Source organism: Alternaria arbusti (assembly GCF_024043155.1).
Source record: "Alternaria arbusti strain BMP 1465 chromosome Unknown scaffold_21, whole genome shotgun sequence".
Classification (NCBI taxonomy): domain Eukaryota; kingdom Fungi; phylum Ascomycota; class Dothideomycetes; order Pleosporales; family Pleosporaceae; genus Alternaria; species Alternaria arbusti.
In genome coordinates this window covers 67727-88192 of record NW_026249961.1, presented here as the reverse complement: position 1 = coordinate 88192, position 20466 = coordinate 67727, and the positions used below count along the sequence as shown (strand labels likewise).

The 20466-nt window shown below is 53.3% G+C and overlaps 7 protein-coding genes across 7 annotated transcripts; 4 read left to right on the top strand and 3 right to left on the bottom strand.

The window, feature by feature from the left end:
• Positions 1-18: 18 nt before the first annotated feature.
• J4E86_010271 (uncharacterized protein) lies at positions 19-1209 on the bottom strand (the record flags this gene model as incomplete). The annotated part of the gene is made up of 2 exons (XM_051450770.1): positions 19-598; positions 644-1209. 2 exons carry the CDS (start codon positions 1207-1209, stop codon positions 19-21), a joined length of 1146 nt encoding a protein of 381 aa, XP_051297963.1.
• Positions 1210-1613: 404 nt separating this feature from the next.
• On the top strand, positions 1614-2604 carry J4E86_010270 (uncharacterized protein; the record flags this gene model as incomplete). Its single annotated transcript, XM_051450769.1, has 2 exons — positions 1614-1827; positions 1856-2604. 2 exons carry the CDS (start codon positions 1614-1616, stop codon positions 2602-2604), a joined length of 963 nt encoding a protein of 320 aa, XP_051297962.1.
• Positions 2605-3135: 531 nt separating this feature from the next.
• On the top strand, positions 3136-3714 carry J4E86_010269 (uncharacterized protein; the record flags this gene model as incomplete). The annotated part of the gene is made up of 1 exon (XM_051450768.1): positions 3136-3714. One exon carries the CDS (start codon positions 3136-3138, stop codon positions 3712-3714), a length of 579 nt encoding a protein of 192 aa, XP_051297961.1.
• A 130-nt stretch (positions 3715-3844) lies between these two features.
• On the bottom strand, positions 3845-4960 carry J4E86_010268 (uncharacterized protein; the record flags this gene model as incomplete). Its single annotated transcript, XM_051450767.1, has 1 exon — positions 3845-4960. The coding sequence occupies one exon, from the start codon at positions 4958-4960 to the stop codon at positions 3845-3847; it is 1116 nt and encodes a 371-aa protein (XP_051297960.1).
• A 778-nt stretch (positions 4961-5738) lies between these two features.
• On the top strand, positions 5739-9500 carry J4E86_010267 (uncharacterized protein; the record flags this gene model as incomplete). Its single annotated transcript, XM_051450766.1, has 1 exon — positions 5739-9500. The coding sequence occupies one exon, from the start codon at positions 5739-5741 to the stop codon at positions 9498-9500; it is 3762 nt and encodes a 1253-aa protein (XP_051297959.1).
• Positions 9501-13069: 3569 nt separating this feature from the next.
• J4E86_010266 (uncharacterized protein) lies at positions 13070-16348 on the top strand (the record flags this gene model as incomplete). Its single annotated transcript, XM_051450765.1, has 4 exons — positions 13070-13286; positions 13347-13647; positions 13769-16081; positions 16264-16348. 4 exons carry the CDS (start codon positions 13070-13072, stop codon positions 16346-16348), a joined length of 2916 nt encoding a protein of 971 aa, XP_051297958.1.
• Positions 16349-16797: 449 nt separating this feature from the next.
• On the bottom strand, positions 16798-20433 carry J4E86_010265 (uncharacterized protein; the record flags this gene model as incomplete). Its single annotated transcript, XM_051450764.1, has 3 exons — positions 16798-17883; positions 17933-19989; positions 20037-20433. 3 exons carry the CDS (start codon positions 20431-20433, stop codon positions 16798-16800), a joined length of 3540 nt encoding a protein of 1179 aa, XP_051297957.1.
• Positions 20434-20466: the final 33 nt, after the last annotated feature.

The window sequence follows — 20466 nt, the reverse complement described above, 5'->3', positions numbered from 1 at the left end:
GATCAGTGAGGTTGGAATTTACGACGGCGGCTGTACCCTGAGTTTCTTCGGCACTTGCAGCTTCTTCGTTGGCGAGGGATCGCGTTTCGCTACTACATTGGCATATGTAGGCTTCGCCCCGACCGCTTTCTTCGCCGCCCCAATCTTCTCCAAAGCATCCGCCTTGGGTATAATCTTAGCCTTCTCCGTAACGAGAACCTTCCTCGCAGCCTGCACTTTACGCACCGCATCCGCCTTCTCCTTGACCGACCTCTTAACCTCCTCCTGCCTCCTCACTTTCTCCGCCTTCCTCTTCAAATCCTCCGTCTGCTTCCTCAACCTCTCCGCCTGCCGCTTGACTCCATACGCCCTCTTCGCCCTCGCCAGAATATCATCCGTCTTCGCATACACGCTCCCTTGTACTGGCTTCCCGTTCCCCTTCTCCCTCACCCACGCACTCACCATGTCGAACCCAAACCAGTCCTGCTCTACATTCACCATATACCCACTCGTCCCCGCTCTATCCAGCGCCCACCCATCCGTACCGCATTTATATTTCAGCGACGCCCCCTGCTTCTGCATGGAATCGAAATCCCCGACTACGAAACTCTGCGTCCGGCTGTCAACGAAGATGTTCGGCGGCTTGATGTCGCAGTGTACATACCCCAATGAATGAATATGCTGGATCCCTTTTCGTATCCCTTGGATACACTTTTCTGCATCAAAGACCCTCGACTCGACGATCAGATCCCACAATGTGGTATCGTAGCGCCGGAATAGCAGCGCTGTGATACCTTGGTCCATACCGTAGTTCACGCCTACGTACCGGCAGATATTCGGATGCGCGTTCTTGCGTAGTACTTCACAGTTTGCTATCTCCCGGGTCATGATGTCTTTGATCCAGTAGGGTTGTCCGAAGAGTTCGCGGTAGTAGCGCAGGTAGTCCATTTGCTTGGCGTAGAGATGGCCTTTTGTTGCGTACTTGGCAGAGGTCATGGCGCCTTTTTTGTACGTGGGTCGCGCGTTTGAGAGGTTGATTTTGCGTGGGGGGACGTTCCAGGTATATGGGTTGGGATCGGTCGCGCTGTTGTTATCGTCTGGGATTTGCGTTTCGGCGTACCAGAGCCCTGGGTACTTTTTTGAGCGGAAGAGGGCCCGTTGGGTTGGGCCGGAGATGCGTGATTTTTGGAGGATGAGGTCGTTGCTGCGGGCAGCGGCCTGAGGCGCCATCGTGGGGGAACCTGAAATATCCTTGGAATGGAAGATGTTGAGTGGAAGCTATGGAGGGAAAGGCGTCTGACTTGTTTGTCTATGTAGTGAAGGGATGCGCTGTGAAGGCTTTGAGACCACGATGGCATGTTCCAGTCGGCACTATGATGCACTGATTCACTCTGTGAGGAGTTGACGCTGTTGCACATTGCAGTCGCTCCGTTACAGTTTCCAGTATGCCCCTCTTGCTCACTTGGTTAGGCTATGTCTTTACAGTGAAAGCCTGTGTTGTAGCTCTTATTTCGACTCTATTCTTCAACAATATAAGAGCCCATCGACTTTGCTGGAAGATATCTGTTGGTCCTCACATTCAACCAAAGATCCCTCGATGAACTATCCAGATCAGATACCCTGGCCAGATCATCATGTTCAAGTACATTGCCAGATTCACAGGCGTCAGCAAAGACGACCTACCAACGCGCTCAATGCAGATCGTAGACTATCGCGTTGTATCCCAGGATTCTTTGTCCGAAGCCTGGGTGCTAGCCCACAAAGACGGAAAACTATACCACGCAATCAAGAAAGGCATCCTTTCCGACCGGGACATTGACCGTGCCGACCCTTCAACCTGGATAGACCGTGAGAACACTTTGCCCCCTTGAGCAAGTCAACCCAGCCAATTTCTACCCGCAGTACAAACCTGAGTACACACGCATTTGGGAAGTCCAAGGCTGCGAAACGAAGGAGCATTACAAGAAGCATCATGCCGTTCTGCAAGCGGGCCACCGGCGCATTCGCAACACCCGTTACCCAGACTTTGTGGCTAAGACGACTGCACGCGAGATTGAGATGTGCGAGAAACTTCGCGTAAACCCTCATAAGCACATCTGCAGATATCACGGTGTACAGACTAGTCGTGTGCTTCGGTTTGAGTACCGTGGGTCTCACATCGAAGTGCCCATGGAAGGAGAGCGCGTCCTAAATCTGATCTTCGACAAATACAATTGCGACCTCTGGGAAGCAGTTCAGCGCGGTTACGCTATACATGTGCGAGACTGCCTAGAAGCTATTGCTTCTGCGATACGGCACCTACACTGTCTGGGTATCGTCCATGGGGATATTAAACCCCAGAACATTTTTCTAAGGTACCCTGAGGCTCAGTATGACGCGACTCCAACACGCTACGTCGTGGGCGATTTCGACAGTGCGCAACCCACTGGTAGCGTAATCGATGGGAAGCACGGTACTCCGTACTGGTCGCGGGAGAAGAAGGTCTGGGTTGATACCGTGGAGGAAGATGATGATTGGTTTTCTTTGGAGAGAATGAGGAGGTGGCTGGTTGAGGTTACGAAGGGTAGGTTGGAAGATTATGAGGGGATGGATTGGGGAGAAAGTGGAGACGTAGGTATTGTTTGATGGACGCTGGATGGAAACGCTGGTTTCGTGGAGATGTTACCGATGAATGCGTGTGCACCTCCTTTACTTTACTGTAAGGGGGGTCGGGACTTGAATCCTACTAATTTGCCAAGGGGATAAAGGATTACCCAGGGTGACCGCGTAGGACGTCATGAACGTGGAGACAGCTTCTCATACTTATGAAAGAATGAGACATGTCCGCGTAACGATTTGAATGTTCTAAACAGCCAGATGGCATGATATCCAAGCGTCGTGACGAACTGTAAGTGGAGCGTGGAGTGCAGGAAGGAATGAATACGCGACGCGCGCAGTCCAGCCTTGTTTCGAGGTGGAGCTAGACAGCGGCACGACCCGACTAACGGCGTGGTTGCCCCATCCGCGGTGTCCGCGGTGTTTCTGTTTCGACTTCCGCCAGTCGCGCCATTGACGCGTCATCCCTATTTTCTAGATCTCAACCTGCCTATACATAATACACAAGCGCTATATGTGAAGATCCCCTACCTATAGCCAACCGCCCACCACCCGCCCGCCATGTCCCACTCGAACACGCAAGCAACCAACAAGATGCTCAGCACGCTCCCAGCACCCACGCGCGACCTGACGGAACTGGCCAAAGAGGAAAAGAGCTTCACCTTCAACCATTTCACCTGCGAACATGCCTGGGTCATTGGCAATATCCTCCGAAACGCGCTGAGAACCGCCGAATGCCCCGCGCTTATCCACATCTCGTCTGCGAATCAGACGCTGTTCCACTCGCCCAGCCTGCCTGGCATAATGCCCGATCACGAGAAGTGGACGGAGAGGAAGCGCAATACAGTCTTGAGATGGGGGCATTCGACTTGGTTCATGAGCTGTCAGTTTGAGGGCGATTACAAGAGGTTCGCGGAGCATAATGCTATGAGCGGGGATGAGTGGTCGAAATATACCATTGAAGGGGGCGGATACCCCGTCTTCGTCAAGGGCGTAGAAGGCGTCGTTGGCGCTATCGTTCTGGTCGGTGTTGGCGTGGACAGTGAGCAGGCGCACGGTGTCGTGGTCAAGGCCGTGGAGGAGTACAAAGACCTCCGAGAAGGGTTCCGCAGCCCAATGAGGAGTATGACGGTCAAATGACTAGATGGCCTGGGTAAAGGAGACGGTCTTGGAATCACACTTGGCATCGATGAGAGGATGGGAAGGAGCAGAGAGAAGAAAAAGACCTGAGCGCACCATGTGAAGTCTGTTGCACGGCTTGGATTGAGGACTAAAGTACAGAAGAGGCACGATTGCCAGCCGGACGAAACCCGAAACGCCCTCCCACCGCGTCGAAAGCTATCGAGTAGCCAAACAACAAGTTCCGCCCAGTGTTCACATAAGGGGGATGTTCCGGTGGTTGCGGAAACACATACGTTGGTTCGATGGACGCATTCTGGCCAACGACGAAGGAGTAGGAAGTCGCCGGTCGGTCCAGCGACGGAAACCCAATTGTGATATTGGTCCCAGGCTTCACACGCTTCAGCTTGCTTGCTTGGCCGTTTGGGTTGGGATTGGGGATCCAGACAGTTGGCATCGAAACGCCCTGCTCAGCCCTGATATACATCTGCGATATGCCCGTATCGACCAGCAGAGTGCCACAGTTCCGCCCTTGGCCGTCGATGCTGAAGCACATCTTCGCCATGGCCCAATCTCTCGCATCCTTGTCATGAGTGAGGCCTGGCTCTAGACCAGAGAATGCGAAGCCCTTTGTGTTCTTCGGCGTCAGCCCTATCTGGATACCTTCGGCCGATATGATGTATCCAGATTGCAAGTTGCCCTGCCGTATCGGCTCCCCGTCGACTGCGTTGATATTCAGGAATGGGTTGATATCCGGTGTCGCGTATGGCATACCATCTTTCGGACCGTTTCTCCCAAAGCCTACGCCCATGTAGGTGATTTGCGAGGTGTCTCTCTCTTCGGCCTGCTCCCCATGTGGACCCAATGGACATTCGAAACGGTCTTTACGGGGATCATACCAAGGGCATCTCCAACTCTTGTCGACTATCAGAATAGGCACGTCTGCAGTCGCGTATGAACCATCCTCGCCGCCAAAGTGCAGCGGAAGTTTGACTAGTCGCCCTACGTAGAGGATCTTGCTGCTTGTAAAGAAGTGGTGTGCCGGCGTACCCTCAGTAGATGGTATGTTCGGCAGTATTGGGGCGCCTATCAAAGTGCCTGTAGACCCAGTATCCACGGGCATCTTGATGTCAACCCCTTCGACGCCACACATGACTTGCGGCACATGTTTGGGGTTCAGATTGTACATAAATGGAATGAAGATCGAGTCCGTATGTCGTGGTGATTTGGAATCCATAGGGTGTAACGTAGCTATTTCGTTGTACATAGCGAAGAAGGCGAGGCTGGCGACCAAAATCAATAAGCGCGAGAAGAGTGTTGAACACTTCCGCTTTTGGTGTGTGAATGTTGAAGATGTTGCAGTTGGCTCGTGAATTCCAGATGGCGATCGCGTTCTATAGACCTCGGTCTTCATGGCTGTAAATAGATGCAGAGACCACCTGCACCATCCGCTGGCAAACGCCTGACGCACGCTAAGTTCGCGCGTCAATGTCGCGTCCAAGGAGTCAACAGCGTGACACTTGATGGGAAATGTGTACAAAGCGGTGTCGAGTCATTCAAAAAGCACAGTAATAGCGCGCCGACGTCAACGCCGCCCGGGCGCGCTGTGAGTTGGCGTACCTCTGTCCCCGCAATACCCGGATCCCCAGGCACGTACTCCAACCCAGCAATCCTAGACTTCGGCTCTTCTTCTTCCATCACCATCATTCAGTCAGATGTCAACCTTTACGTACTTTCACGAATATATGGATCACGAATCGCGAGATGCCGATCATCACGTGTGCTCATGCACGTCGCAGCCGGGGATGTTCTTAGCTCGAATTAGGCCTGTGGCTGAGTGTGACCATCCACCGCCCTGAAGGCAGTACGACCGCAGACTGAAGGAGAGGAGCACTCTAGCTGAGAATGGCTTTCGACGACCTACCCGGGCCCCTCTATCGACCTTGATACATCCTCCATCTCATCTCCGATCAAACGAATATCCGCTTTCGTACTCCATCCGCGCCTGCGAACGAGAGTCGTCGCAGCCAGAGCATGTAGCCAATATGGGTCGCTCACCATCACGATCCAGCGATGGAGCTGATTCAGCACAAAATGCGCGCGTCGAACCGCGTCTCCTGAAGGCCATCGAGGACAGTAAACACGACGATGCGATCGCGATTATCGAGCATGCGAAAGCGAAGTCGCAACCCGTCGACCACCTTCTGCGCATAGGCTTGATGCGCGCAGCCGAACGCGGAAACATCTACATTACCGAATACCTGCTCAAGAACGGCGCGAAGCCCGACGGTGCACCGGGTGGTCGAGTCTCGCCTTTGTTCAAAGCGATTGAGAAAGAGCGTGTCGACATTGTACGACTGCTGTTGAAGTTCGGCGGCAACGTGGATGCGCAAGACAAGCAGGGACGGACTGCGCTGATGACGGCTGCATGGAAGAACTACTACCACATCATGCAAGAACTGCTTAGGTATGGTGCCGACGTCAACAAGAAGGACAACACTGGGCGGAACATATTACACAACTTGGCGGCAGACAAGCACTGCAACTGGGGACGCGATGTCATCGCGGAGCTGTTGAAGCAGAATATCGCGATCGATGGGCCAGAGGGCCAGGACGACCAGAAGCGCAGCCCGTTACATTGGGCTGCTAGTACCGGCAAGAAGGAGCTATGCGAGATGCTCTTGCGTCGAACGAGATTGCCGAGAGCGAATGTGAACGCGGTGGAAGTCAGGCAGAAGACGGCACTACATCTGGCAGTCGCACACGGGCGAGACGACATCATCGAGCTTTTACTAGTCAACGGGGCAGACGTAGGCGCGCAGAGCGACGGAAGCTGGACGCCCCTTCACAATGCTTGCGACCAAGGCAGTGTAAAGGTGCTGAAGATACTCATGGCTGCCGGAGCGGACGTCAATGCGCGAACACTCAACGGGACGACACCTTTACACGTTGCGGCGCAAGCTGGTCACTTTGACGTAGTCAAGTGTCTTTTGGAAAGGGGAGACATCAAACGAGCGCCGAAGGATACATTTGGTATCACGCCATTCTTGCGCGCTGCGCAGAGCAAGAAACCTGCGCGCAAAGATATCATCAATGCTCTGGCACCCCACAACCAGGTCGAAGCGCTCAGCGAAGACGCCCTTGGCGCTACAAACGGGTTCCATGCTACGATCGTTGACTTTGGCAACTTCCATAACGAAAATAAGGTCTCAAGAAGGACTGTCTTCGAGCTGCTGTATGGCCGCGATCCCATCAACCCAAGAAAGCCAGCTGTTGCGATTCTGCCCAAGGAGTCAAAGGCGACAAACTTCCGATGGATACATCTCCCTGCCAACAACATGGCCTGGGTTGAGGCGCTGCTCACGAAGGCCTTCATCGAGGAGGGTGCCAGTGATGTGGAGGGCTTCAAGGCGCTCGAACGGTCCTTCAGTCATCAGCATCGAGGTCAGCAGATTCATTCGCATTTCATGCGACCGCTGTGTCAAAGCACACCACGTGCACCAAAACAGCACGATGATTCCGACCTTTCCGACGGCGCTGATTTCATCCCCCAGATTCTGGTGAATAGCGGTATGGGCTTAGGTATCGATGCGGTAGCTGGTTCACAAGAACTGCCAACGTCGCAATTTCCTCGCACGCCTGTGCGAACCAGTACCGTGGATACAGACTATACGGATGGGACTGCAGGAACGGGCTCCGGACCTACGACTGTTAAGGAAGGAAAGAGTAAGGCGAAGGACAAATCGAAGAAGCAACCGAAGTGGAGTGGATCGAGACAAGCAGGCAAGCGATCAGGTGGGACGGACACACCAACTCGAGGTCCAGAACACCAGGCGAAACGAACGCATACTAGCTCCTCTCTCAACAATAGCGGCCATCTCAGGTCACCCGGCAGCCCGGGTAGAAAAGACCCAACAGCCGTAGCGAAAGGCAACATCTTTGCCTTCATGCCATACCTACATTTTGAAACCGATCGGCGGCGGCAAGAAATGCAGGCGGCGATCTCGAGGACGCAGAAGATCAAAGAGCGGGAGAAGAATGAGGGTGGCACTTCCAAGCCACAGTATTACCGCGCATCAACTTATGACGAGATGCTGTTCAGGGCTCACTTGACATCCTCACAAGTTTCGCTGCACGTGCGACGCACGCTCGACCAGTTCTTCTATCACAATATCGACACGCAATCCCGAGATCGAGACCAAGTTGTCTATCGATATCAATGCAAGTCGAACGAGCCGCAACATGTTGACCCAAAGATCTTCATGGTCGATCAGCTATGGATGTGGACGCTTGGCAAAGACTTGATCGTGACGGCCTTCCCTCAAAGATGGCAGCAGCCTCGTAACGACCCGCTCAACGTCCTGGATGGAGTCATTGAAGACATCAATAGCAAGACAAGAGATCCGGTGCGTAGCGTGTACGATCTTGCCATGATCATCACCGGTCGGTGTAGTGGCGTGTTTGACAGACATCGTGTTGGCGACGAAGACTATCAGTTCCTCGACATGTTCGAATCAAGCATCGGTGATGCTACTGAGATGGAAACTATGCTTTTCAAAGAGTTCAACACAGCGTCCGCCCAGGCCTCGGCTTGGCTACAACATCACCGCCGACCCAATCGCTTTTCGCGACATTTGGAGGCTGAGGGAAGGCAAAGAGAGCACCTGAATCGACGGCACACATCGCATCATTCACATTCCCACTCTCACGCGTTGACTGACCCTCCAGTGCCGGAAGAGGCATTTGACTACGATGACAGCGATCGAACGGCCGCCCATGCCCCGCTCTTTGTTGATAAATTACTAGACATCGGCGCTGAGACAGACTTGCTGGCTGAGACGAAAGACATTCGCGACGAACTCAACATGATTTCAAAGGTGCTGGAAGATCAACGCACCATACTACCGGACATGGAGACAAGCATCACGGACATATATCGTGAAGAGCACAAGAGTCAACAGGATCTCAAGAAGCGATTCAAGGATATGCACAAGACAGTAGACACACATATCAAGGATCTCGAACGCATGGACAAGCAAGCCAAGCGCATCTACGAATCCATCACCGACTTACTCGATCTAAAGCAGAAGCACGCCAACGCATTCGAGGCACGCTTCGCTCGCGACCAAGCTGCCGGTACTGCAAGACAAAGTCAGACCATCATGGTGTTTACCATTGTCACAATCATCTTCCTTCCCCTATCCTTCATCGCAGCCATGTTCACAATCAACATCCAAGAATTTCCGCACCGGCCCGGTAGCGACGAGCCTTCGCTTCCTCTCTCATTCGTCAGCAAATACATGTTCGGCATCGGCTTCGCCATCTCCATCCCGTTCATCGCCATCGCGCTCTCATTCGACGCCATCGGAGACTTCTTCCGCGAAGTCAAGCGCCGCTTCCGCGAGCGCAAGGCCCAGAATCGGCAGAGCCGGCATGATTTCAACGACGCTTATAGCGGGATCGAGAAGACTGACTTTGAGTACCCCTTCGATACACGCACTATTGAACAGGCTTTGAGTCGCGGGCGTAGTACGGCATACCGCCCCGACCGCAGGCGCAGCATCGAAAGCTATCTCGGCAGTGCGAGAGCGAATCACTGGGGTGATGGCGGCTCGCTGCTTCCTGTTGCTAGTCGCAGTACGGGAAGGAGTCCCGAGAAGGGTGCTGTGAGGATTACGAATGGCTTGAATGGCACGACTGCGATGGCCAACCGGTTGAGTGTGGATAGGGCTGAGAGGCAGAATCCGATTGAGAGGATTAGTACCGGGTTTAGGATGAGAGGAAGCGGGGATTTTGAACGCGCGTAGATGGGGTGGTGTTGGGGAGGTTTGGAAAATGCGGATACCCTAGCGCTGTTATGTACCGTTGCTGATGAATGATTAAAGACACGTTACATTTTACGTTTTCTTTGCTTATATGGCGTGCTTGGTTCAACGCGGTCGGGCTACCACGAAAAGACCAAATATGGTTCGGTAGATGCTCAGGATTGGGTGGATGAAGGAGAGATGTGGGGATGACGGCGGAGGCGATGGTACCGTGATGGGACATTGATGACGAGACGCACCCGGCTACCGAAACGTATACCGTACTCGTAGGAAGGAACCAGAGAGAGAGAGAGAAGAGTCGCAAGCTCCAGAAATCCAGGCTGTCAGTGATCAGGATACAGTAAGAATGCCTCTTCTAATGTTGTGGCAGGAAAACTGGGCGTTGACGGCAGATCCCAACATCTGAACAATCGCTGGGCTCGTGGATATTGTGCGCTGTGTGTACTCGGAGAGGGTGTAGGGGTCTCTATTAGAGAATTGTTAGGCAGGCAGAGCTTTGAGTAGCCTTATGGAATGAAGCTATGCATGATTTCATAACTCGTACGACTTGATGTATGTCTGCTGCAGCCTCGGTTGGCTGATACCCAGGTACGCGTCCGGACTAGCGTCGTGTTCCTTCGCGTCTTGTTGCCTGCAAGTTGATGACTCCGCCACAATTATCTTCTCGTCTCTGGGGATAAGAGGCGCTCGCGCCCCTAAAATTGAAGATGAACATTGGTTACATCTTGTGCTTACCAAATCCCAATAACTTCGCTTGGGACTGACAGTCTGTTTCATTAGCTACTGATCCGCAATGAAAATCGGTCATCATGACTCTTCACACGCACTGAAGCGGCGGATGTATGTTAAACGGTCTAAGTCTCGTGTATAGTAATATACGACTGACTGCAAGTAGGACACCTCAACGTCGGAAACCTGATCCCAAACCTGATCCAGTCGAGTACGCTTCACCCACTCCACGTAAGAACATACGTCTAATCGAACAACAACAGCCCGACCCGCTTACTTGCACTCCACGAAGAACATCGCCAATCTCAACTGAAATTCTGTACAGCTTTCCGCGCAGCCCTTCCTCGCGAATTGAGGGACATGGTCTACGATCAGCTTATCACTCCCCGCAGGCAACATTACGTTGTTGATTGCCGTGAGGTAGACACTGGAATACGCTCAAGTCGATGTTTCCACCACGATCACGGTGGCCGATCTTTCTTCGACGCTCAAACACCTCTACCCGAAGACCCTGCCATGCGTCGCGATTTGTGGAGATACTCCGAGTATACAGGGGAAACAGTTGCGAAAGAGATAGCAGAGCACTGGTACCGCACTGGCGGCTTCATAATGTACACCCCGGGTGCTTGCTTGCTAGGAAGTTTCCTCACGCAAGATGTCTGGAAAAGAGGAATCGTGCCTGCCGATATCATCCGATACATACGCATTGATCTCAGCTGGGATCAGATTTGGGGTGGCAGCTCGCGTGTTGTAGCTGATCTCGAGAACCTTCTTAGGTTGACTAACAAAGACATGGTAATCATCTTCCAGATAGATCATCATGCAGCTGATGAAGACTATCACCTCGAGCCCCCGCTGTGGCCTGTCCTGCGAAGTTTGTTGAAGGCGTTTGCGCCGAGTATTTATCGCTTGCGCGCTGCTGGGTTTGATAGGGTTAAGGTGTATCAGGGTGTTATTCGTAGGCTTTATGAGAAGTGGCCGTGGGATAGAAGTCATAGGGATATCACGAATTGGTTTGATCTGGAGGAGGATGAGTTTCGGGAGGTATTTTTGACGGTAGGTCGTGCTGTGCTGATGAAGTTGAGGATGTCTGCTGACGTGTGGGCCAGGGGAGTGGAGATGATGAGGAGAGTAAACAGCGTATTGCTGATGTCATATTGAAGGGTAGTGGCTAGAGAATATTGAAACTTCTGGAGACGTAGAAGACTGGGTCGAATTCATTAAGAAAGGAAAAGAGACGACAAGAAGTCCTAAAGAGATCTGTTATCCTGTAGACCGACGAAGGTTAGGACAATCTTGACTAAACACGTCAATGTCCAGTATTTGGCTCCACTCTCGAGGAAACTTGCATACCACAACCGCTGACATGATCAATCAAATGTCGTCTGCTCGTTTTTAGAGGCCTCCAAGCACGCAGAGATAAGAGCATCTATGTACGGCTCGTCCTGAAGCAGTCTTGACTTACACAGCTGCTTTTCATCTTCGGTCGCATGCTCATGAAAGTTACAGAGATCTTGTATCTCCTTTCGTAATTCATCCATCCCTTTGCCTTTGCTTGCAAGCTTGTGGTTGGCGTGCACAACTCCTACTAAGAAGTCTTGCGGCAGCTCTGCAGCCTCGAGTAGCGCTCGGTAAGGACCCGAGTATCTGCCCCAGTTCAGCGCAGCGCTCTTGATTAAGTATTGACAAATGGTAGAAGAAGGAGGTAATTCGTCGAAAACGAAAGCAATCGTTTCGGGGTTGGGAACCAAACCATCTTCCAAAATGTCGCTGAAGGCGCTGATAACGTCGTTGCGCAATTTGACGCACTTGTATGCATCCGCAAAGCAATAGAGATGGAAGAGACAGGTGAGAACTTTGTTAGTAGAGTCGGAAAGAGCATCCGATTCGACTGCATTTGTCTTGTTCGTCTTTTTACGCGTGTGTGATAAGACATCAGCGTTCAAAGATCGGGTCATGCGCGCTGAAGGGCTTATTAATGCTTTCACCGCACTAAGACCCGGAGGCGAACGAGCCATCTGAAGGTAGACCCAAGTCTGAAAGAGGCCGCAGATCGTCTCATGGGTCTCAGGAAGATGCAAGACGCCATCTCTGCCTTCTTTGAAATTGGGTCCGAATGCGCGAGAGAAGTACTCAGAGTGCCGGCGGAGGAGGTTCTTGTGAAATATGAAGGGTGTTTTATTGGCGCCCACGGTCACACGTACCGTTTCGCTTCCGAGATCCCTGATCTTGTCAGTAACTGTAAAGACTAATTGAGGGGTTGCTCTACATGATGCGTGCCTGGGAATTGATAGAGGGTGCTGCGTAATTGAAGCGGTTGAGAGGCAAAGTTGTCAGTTTCGGAGGTCGAGAAACCGAAAAACTAAGGCAACGAAGATCGAGATCAAATAATCGTGGTGCGAAGGGAAGGCGCAGTAGCAGGAGGGTTCCACCGCCATGGCATCGTGAATGCGCGGTCCTGTGCTGCAGACGTTCAGTAATTCCCATGTACACACCGTATTCCACCGTGATCAGTCTTGCAGCTGCCTGCAAAGTATTAGAGATCTACCTTTCATTGATGGTCTAGAGAAGTGGGGTTGTAGGACAAGGTCAATCGAGTGCCAAACGCGAACTCACATGACGCGACGCCAACGCCGGCTTATCTCCGCTCCATCGCCGAAGTCCAAGCTCCAAGCTTAGGCGTCACCGTCACCACCAAGCAGGTGCGCCAACAGCTACAGCCGAAGCCGCAGCAGAGTGAGAAGGAGCACTGAGACAGCGGGTGATCGCGCAAACAATGACTACGAGCCCACGATAGCTGAGAGCTACATCCCAAGCCCACCATGGCTTACGACACCTCGAGCGGTTATGCGCCGCCCAGCACAAGCAACATGCAGGAGGACGCCTCGGGCCCCATGTTCAGCATAGAGCGCGTGGCTTTACAATTCACAGTATCTTCCGACTTCGTAGCGGCTGCAGTAGCAAATAATGTCGTCGTCCTGGCTCTGTCCACCGGGCGCATCTTACGCATCGATTTGGACAGTCCCGCAGATATAGACGGTTCGTATAGCAATGCACACACCACCCGAAAGACTTGGACAACCGCTCATATATTACAAGATATCGACCTCCCGAAGAAGCCTTCAGAAGTGGGTGTCATCAGACGCCTCTTTCTCGATCCCTCCGCATCCCACCTCATCATAACCACCACCCTCGCCGAAAACTACTACCTCCATACACAATCCCGGACACCGAAGGCGTTGTCACGGCTGAAGGGCGTTGTCATAGAGAGTATCTCGTGGAACCCCTCGCAACCCACTGCTTCGACGCGCGAGATACTCGTGGGAGCGTCAGACGGCAACGTTTACGAGGTGTATATCGAGCCGTCATCCGAGTTCTACAGGAGGGAGGAGAGGGTAACGTAGCTGCCACGGATAGTTCTTAAAATATCTTGCTAACTTTTTACTAGTATGTATCTCCTATGCTATGCTTTGGCAACGCGGTTCTAAGACATCTTATTATTCGTACTAACAGCTTGATAGATACTTGAAGAGCGTATACCGGACGAACGATGGCCCTATTACTGGGCTATGGACAGATACGGTGCCCGGGAGAACGGATCTGCGGCGCATCATCGTCGCGACACCTTCGACTTTCCTACATTTCGCTGGCAAGGTCGGACGTCAGGGATCAGAGGGAAGCGGATCTATATTCTCGAAGCTGTTCGAGAGCGAATCTGCGACCGTACATGAGGTCTCCAATGTCGCCCCCACGGCAGCCTCGCTGCTTGCTATCTCCCCGGAGCACAACGACAGCCCAAGCCGCGAGGACTCCAACGCCGAGAGGATCTTCGGCTGGCTTACATCACAAGGCGTTTTACATGGGAAGCTGTATCTATCACAGGATACTTCTGAGCTTGGCGGCAAAGTTCTTGGAGACTCAAAGATGTTGCCTAGATCACAGGTGCCGCCTTCACAAACCGCTAGCGGGCGCACACGACGGACACAAGATCCTATCAGTTCGATGATACTGAGCCAGTGGCATATTCTTCAGCTAGTCGAAGGCCGAGTCGTAGCTATCAACCGCCTCGACGACACTGTTGTCCATGACCAAGTTGTGCTGGAGCCCGGACAAAGTGCGCTTGGTCTGGTAGCGGACTGGAAGAGGAATACTTACTGGCTCTTCACGAGCCAGGAGATCTTCGAGATCGTTGTCGAAGACGAGAGTCGCGATGTTTGGAAGATCATGCTCCGAGCACAACAATTCGAGGCTGCATCGCAGTACGCCAAAACACCAGCGCAGAAGGATGCAGTGGCAACGGCATCTGGTGACTACCTTGTTGGCAAGAGCCAGTGGATGGAGGCTGCGACTGTTTACGGACGAAGTACGAAGCCGTTTGAGCAAGTCGCGCTGACATTCATCGACAATGGCGAGCAGGACGCGCTACGGAAGTACCTGGTGACGAAACTGTCCACATTGAAGAAGTCATCGATAATGCAACGGACTATGGTCGCTACTTGGTTGATTGAACTATACATGGCCAAGCTCAATACTCTCGATGACACCATTACCACGAAAGCAGAACTCTCAGAGAGCATGAACACCGCCGAGACTCATGATCAACTATCAGTCATCCGGAAAGAGTATCAAGACTTTGTAACCAAGTACAAGGCTGATCTTGACCGTAAGACTGTATACGAGATCATCAGCAGTCACGGTCGAGAGGAAGAGCTGCTCTACTTTGCTACTGTGGTCAACGACTACAACTACGTACTCTCGTACTGGGTGCAGCGTGAGCGTTGGCAAGAATCTCTGGACGTCCTCAAGAAGCAGACAGATCCCGAGATTTTCTACAAGTACAGCTCTGTGCTCATGGCCCACGTACCAGTCGAGCTCGTCGATGTGATGATGCGACACTCGAACTTCGACGCGCAGAAGCTCATCCCAGCATTCCTCAACTACAACAACCACACCAAGGCCACGCTGAACCAAAACCAAGCAGTCCGCTACCTTCTCTTCGAGATCAACCAACACAACTCAACCGACGCCGCCATTCACAACACCCTTATCTCCATCTACGCCTCCCACCCCACAACTGACGAATCCGCCCTCCTCGCCTACCTCGAAGGCCAATCCCTCGCCCACGAACAAAACTACGACGCCGACTTCGCTCTCCGCCTCTGCATCCAACACAAGCGCGTCCAATCCTGCGTACACATCTACAGCTCTATGCAACAGTACGCACAAGCCGTCGACCTTGCCCTAAAATACGACTCCATAGACCTCGCCTCTAGCGTCGCCGACCGCTCCAACACCTCCCCTGTTCTCCGCAAAAAACTCTGGCTCGCCATCGCCAAAAAAGTCATCTCGCAATCCAGCGGCATAAAAACCGCTATCGAGTTCCTCCGCCGCGTCGACCTCCTCCGCATCGAAGACCTCATCCCCTTCTTCCCAGACTTCGTCGTCATCGACGATTTCAAAGAGGAAATCTGCGCCGCCCTCGAAGACTACAGCCACAAGATTGATGGCTTGAAGCAGGAGATGGATGACAGTGAGGCGACGGCTACGCATATCAAGTCGGATATCAAAGCCCTCGAACAGCGTTATGCGATTGTGGAACCCGGGGAGAGGTGCTATGTGTGTGGGTTGCCGTTGTTGGCGAGGCAGTTCTTTGTGTTTCCGTGCCAGCATGCTTTTCATAGTGATTGTCTTGCGAAGAGGGTCGTTGAGCTTGCGGGCATTGCAAGGGGAAAGAGGATTGCGGAGTTGCAGGCGGAGGTGCAGAGGGGGGTCAAGGTGGGGAAGGGGAGGGAGAGGGCGATTAGGGAGTTGGATGCGTTGGTTGGGAGTAGTTGGTGAGTCTTCCCTTTCTGCTGTCACCTCAATTTCGGGAAAACCTGAATAGGTCCGGAGCCTACATCCACGTTGGGGCACCTACTTTGCAGGTTTCCATGTCGATGTAGGCTGCAGGCTTGTTCAGTTTTTCCCTTGTATGAGGTGCTGTTTTCTTGTTTGCTGTGCTAACAACGTGTTTTAGTGTGTTATGTGGTGAACTTGCCGTTAAGCTCGTCAACGAACCTTTCATCACCGCAACGGACGACAAGGACGAATGGGCTGTTTAGTAGAAAAACTGAACACCCAGGAGCCTACGTTGACCCTGGGCCACCTACTCTGCGTGGTTTTATCTTGATGTAGGCGTCAGGGTCTTCAGGATATGCCTAGATTAACGTGCAGCTTAAAGAAATCGTCATCAGCACCAAAGCAAGCAAATCATACAAAGCAGTCGTATTGTACATTTTACTTTCAATTGCATCTCTATAAGCCCCCGCCCCTGCATGTGGTGGTATACAAATTTTAGTAGTGCCGTACGATAAAACGGAGCTGATGATATGATTCCCCCGTTGTCTGCCTCCCCCCGGAGACGCCGTAGCGCTGATGCAAGAACTAAGAAGAAAGGAAGAATAAGAGGCAACAAGAAAAAAGGATTAGACGGATAACTTCAAACGAACGCCAGATGGTGATACCTTTTCCAAGACTGTTGGCCTTCGCCATGGAACGACAAGCGATAGCGCTACTCATCCTCATCATCGTCCATGGCGGTGTCACCATTAGCTTTCGGGGCGGCGATAGCGTCATCGTCTTCATCCTCATCGTCGACAACGCGGGCTTTGCGGGGACGAGGCGCAGCAGCTGCGGCACCTTCGTCGTCGCTGCCCGCCGTGGCATCAGCCTTGTCTCCGTCTTCAGCGGGCGCGGCACCGTCCTCGTCGCTCTCATCGTCGATGAACTCCGCGGACTTGTATTTACCGACTGGTTCGCTCTTGCGGGCGAGCTTCCTCTTCTTCTTCTCGCGGGGCCGCTCTTCGTCGGATAGGTCCTCGGTGCCACTGGCTGTCGTCCGTCTGTGTCTTGAGCGTGGCTCGTCGTCGTCGGAAGGCAGGTCGTCGGTGTCGGAGTCGGCGTCCTTCTTCTTGCGCTTCGGGCCCTTGGGTCCACGTGCTTTGCGCTCTGCTTTGCGGACTTCCTTGTCTTCGTCTTCTTCCATGCGGCGACGCTCTTCTTCGTTGCGCTTCTCCATGAGTTCGCGGTCGCGCTGGAGGAGGCGCTGTTGCTCTTCTGCGTACTTGCGCTTCTTCTCTAGGGCCTCTGCTTCTGCGCGTGCCTTTTCTTCCTCGCGGCGGCGCACTTCGGCTTCGCGGATGCGGCGCGCTTGGTCAAGCTTGGTTGCGTTTTCGCCTTCGTAGGCGGCTTGCTTCTCGCGGGTACGCTCGAGCTGCTTGACCATGGTGTTGCGACCCATGTTTGCACGAGCGGTAATGTCGGCACGTGGGAAGGGCGGGTTCTCCTCCTTGGTGAGCTTCTCAAGTGTTTCAATTGCCTCATTGAGACCTGTGACGGCTTGGTCGACGTCTTCGAGCGTGCGCTGTTGTTCGGTGAGCTGGTAGATTCGGGTGGCGATCTGGAACTGGACGAAGGCGACGTTGAACTGAGAGTTGAGGTCTGCAGGAGCGGCCGCGAGCGCTTGCTTTGAGTAGTCGAGAGCAGTGCGGAATCCGGCGATGCTGTTTTCATGCTTGGCTCGAAGATACCAGGTTCGTCCTAAACAAGCCAGGATCTTTGGGTCGTTGTGTCTGTTCCGGGATAGGGCTGCTTCGTACTTGGATGTGTCAGCAAGGTTAACAACGTAGTGATGGGAGTGAGCCTACGTTTTCAATTGCTCGCGCATACTGCTTGATCTCGCAATACGTATGTCCCAAGTTGACAAAGACACTGTGATCCTTGAGTGTTTCTCTGACCTTTGAGAAGATCTGCAGGGCTGTGGAGTAGTCCTTCTTGTCTTCTACTAGCGCAATGGCAATACCCTGAGCAGCATACGCATTCTTCGGATCGAGTTGGAGCACCTTGTCGAAGAACTCCACAGCTCGTTCGTAGCTCTTCCGACGCTTCTCTTTATCTTGTTCTGAACTTCGTGGCATCTCGCGCGCGATAGCAAGATGGATGTTGCCCATGCCCATTAGCGAATAGCGGTCATGCTTGTCCGACTTCTGCAGAGTGTGTTTGTATAGTCGCTGCTCGTCGTCCGCTGCGAAGTTGGAGGTCTTCTTCTTCGACTTGTTGACATACCACCCGTACAAGGCTCGCACCTCAACATTGTCCTCGTTCTCTTTGAAGAGATCTTTCATCGCCCTGGGTCCCTCGTCTTGTGGGTTCTCCCTCAACGCAATGTAGGTAAGGCGAATGCGCGCATCGACATAATCGGGGTGTCGCTGAAGCAGACTGTTGTAGACCTTCTTTGCCTCCTCCGCTTGGCCCTCGGCTTCGTAAGTTCGGGCAAGGTTGAAACTGATCGAGGTAACGAGTGCGTCCGTATCGATTGTGTCGTCGCGGTTCTCGGCGTTTACGCAGGCGTTGAGGGCCACCTGGAAGAGTTCCTGAGCTCGCACGTAGCGCTCGGCCTGGAAGTGGAAGCAGCCCATATTGTTAAGCAGTTGTGGAGGTAGGAGTTGGCGAAGTGCCGCTGTGAGTTCAGCACCTTCCTCGACGCCCTCTGGATAATCTTCCTCTGGAATGGCTTCAATCTCCATTTGCTCCACTTCTTCCAGACACTTCAAGCTCTTTTCAGGGTGATCGGTCTCGTAAAGTCGAGCCAGGTTGAGCAAAACCGACTGGTCAGGGACGACCTTCTTCTTGGGATCCTTCCATGCGCTCTGTACGCTCTCGAGATATTTCAATGCCTTTTTCAACTCAGCGGATTTGTCCTCGGTGGACTTGTTGTTCTGAGCGGTAAAAACGTCCTCAGCGAACAGAGTACCAAGTAATGTCTGGGCTTCAACGTTGGGCGATTGCTGGAGGATCTTCTCGAGACGGAACTTGGCGCCATCGTAGTTGTTCATCAGGACGTTCATCTGAGCCAGTCCGAACTTGGCTGGTATGAAACCCCTCTCCTCGCCTCCGCGGGCCTGATCAGACTTCTGGTAGTACTCGGCGGCAAGTGAAGTGTTGTCCTGTTGATGCGCGACCTTGGCTCGTAGGTACCAACCATCGCTCGCTATGGCATTGGTGTCGGTGAGTTCAATGGCGCGTTTCGCTACGTCTTCGGTTTTGGCGACATCTCTCCTCAGGGCAAGGTAGCTACCGACTGTGGCACAACTCAGGGGGTACTGGTTGTCGATCTTCAAGGCGGGCTGAATGTATTCACCAGTCGCCTTCTTGATGAGTGCGGCGAACTTGGGGTCGGAGGTGGAGAGGTTGGCGGTCTGCTGGAAGTTGTAGATGCCCAGTAGAATCAAGGCGATCTTGGAACTTGGGTTGAGCTCGAGAGATCGCTGCCAGGCGCTCGCTGCCTCGTCCTTGTGGCCAAGTTGCCAGAAACAGCAGCCGATACCGATGCGTGGATCTGGATCGAGGAGATCCGGAGAGCTCTCGAGGATGTTTTGGTATCCCTTCAAGGCTTCTGCCCACTTGCCCATGGAGTAGTGGACGCGGGCCTTGCCCATCTTCGCCATGAGGTTCCTGCCGCCGGATGCCCTCAGCGCGTCCTCGAAACATTTGGCTGCCTGCTTGAGCGTCTCCATGCGCTCGGGGCTGACAGTGGAGCCAGCCGCAGTCGCCGGGCCCTGGAGTGAGGCCCTGAGAAGGTATAGGACACCGCGAGCGAGGAACAGCGGAGGGTGCGAGGGGCTGATACGGGAGGCATCGTTGAGTACGCCGGTGGCCGACTGGATCCAGTACTCTTTGAGTTTCACGTCTGAATCTGCGTTTTCTGGACGTGTCAGTTATGGTACACATGGAGAGATTCCGATGACATACGAGGCCTAACGCGCGGTGCTTCGCGACATTTGAGCAGGTACAGCCAGCAGAGGCCGTTGAGAATGCTGAGCCTGTCTTCGCCGCGCGCGCGGTTGAAGACTTGGGTGGCCTGGCGCAGCACGTCTATGGCTGTCTCTATCCTCTTGCGCTTCGCATAGGCGACGGCGACCTGGACCCACGTCGACGTCGCGCTCTTCTCGGCCTCTAGAATATCGCACAGCTCGGTCGGGTCGTCCTGGATCTGCTCGTCTAGGGGGATTTCGACATCGAGCTGGCCTCCCTCCTCATCGGCGACGGAGATGGTGATGGAGCTGGGCACGTCCGAGTAGCGCGGCGGTGGGAACATGCTGCCAGCGCCGTTCACGCCATTCGCGCCATTCGCGTAAACTGCAGCCATGCTGGGAGAGAAGTCGCGATCGGGGAGATTGGA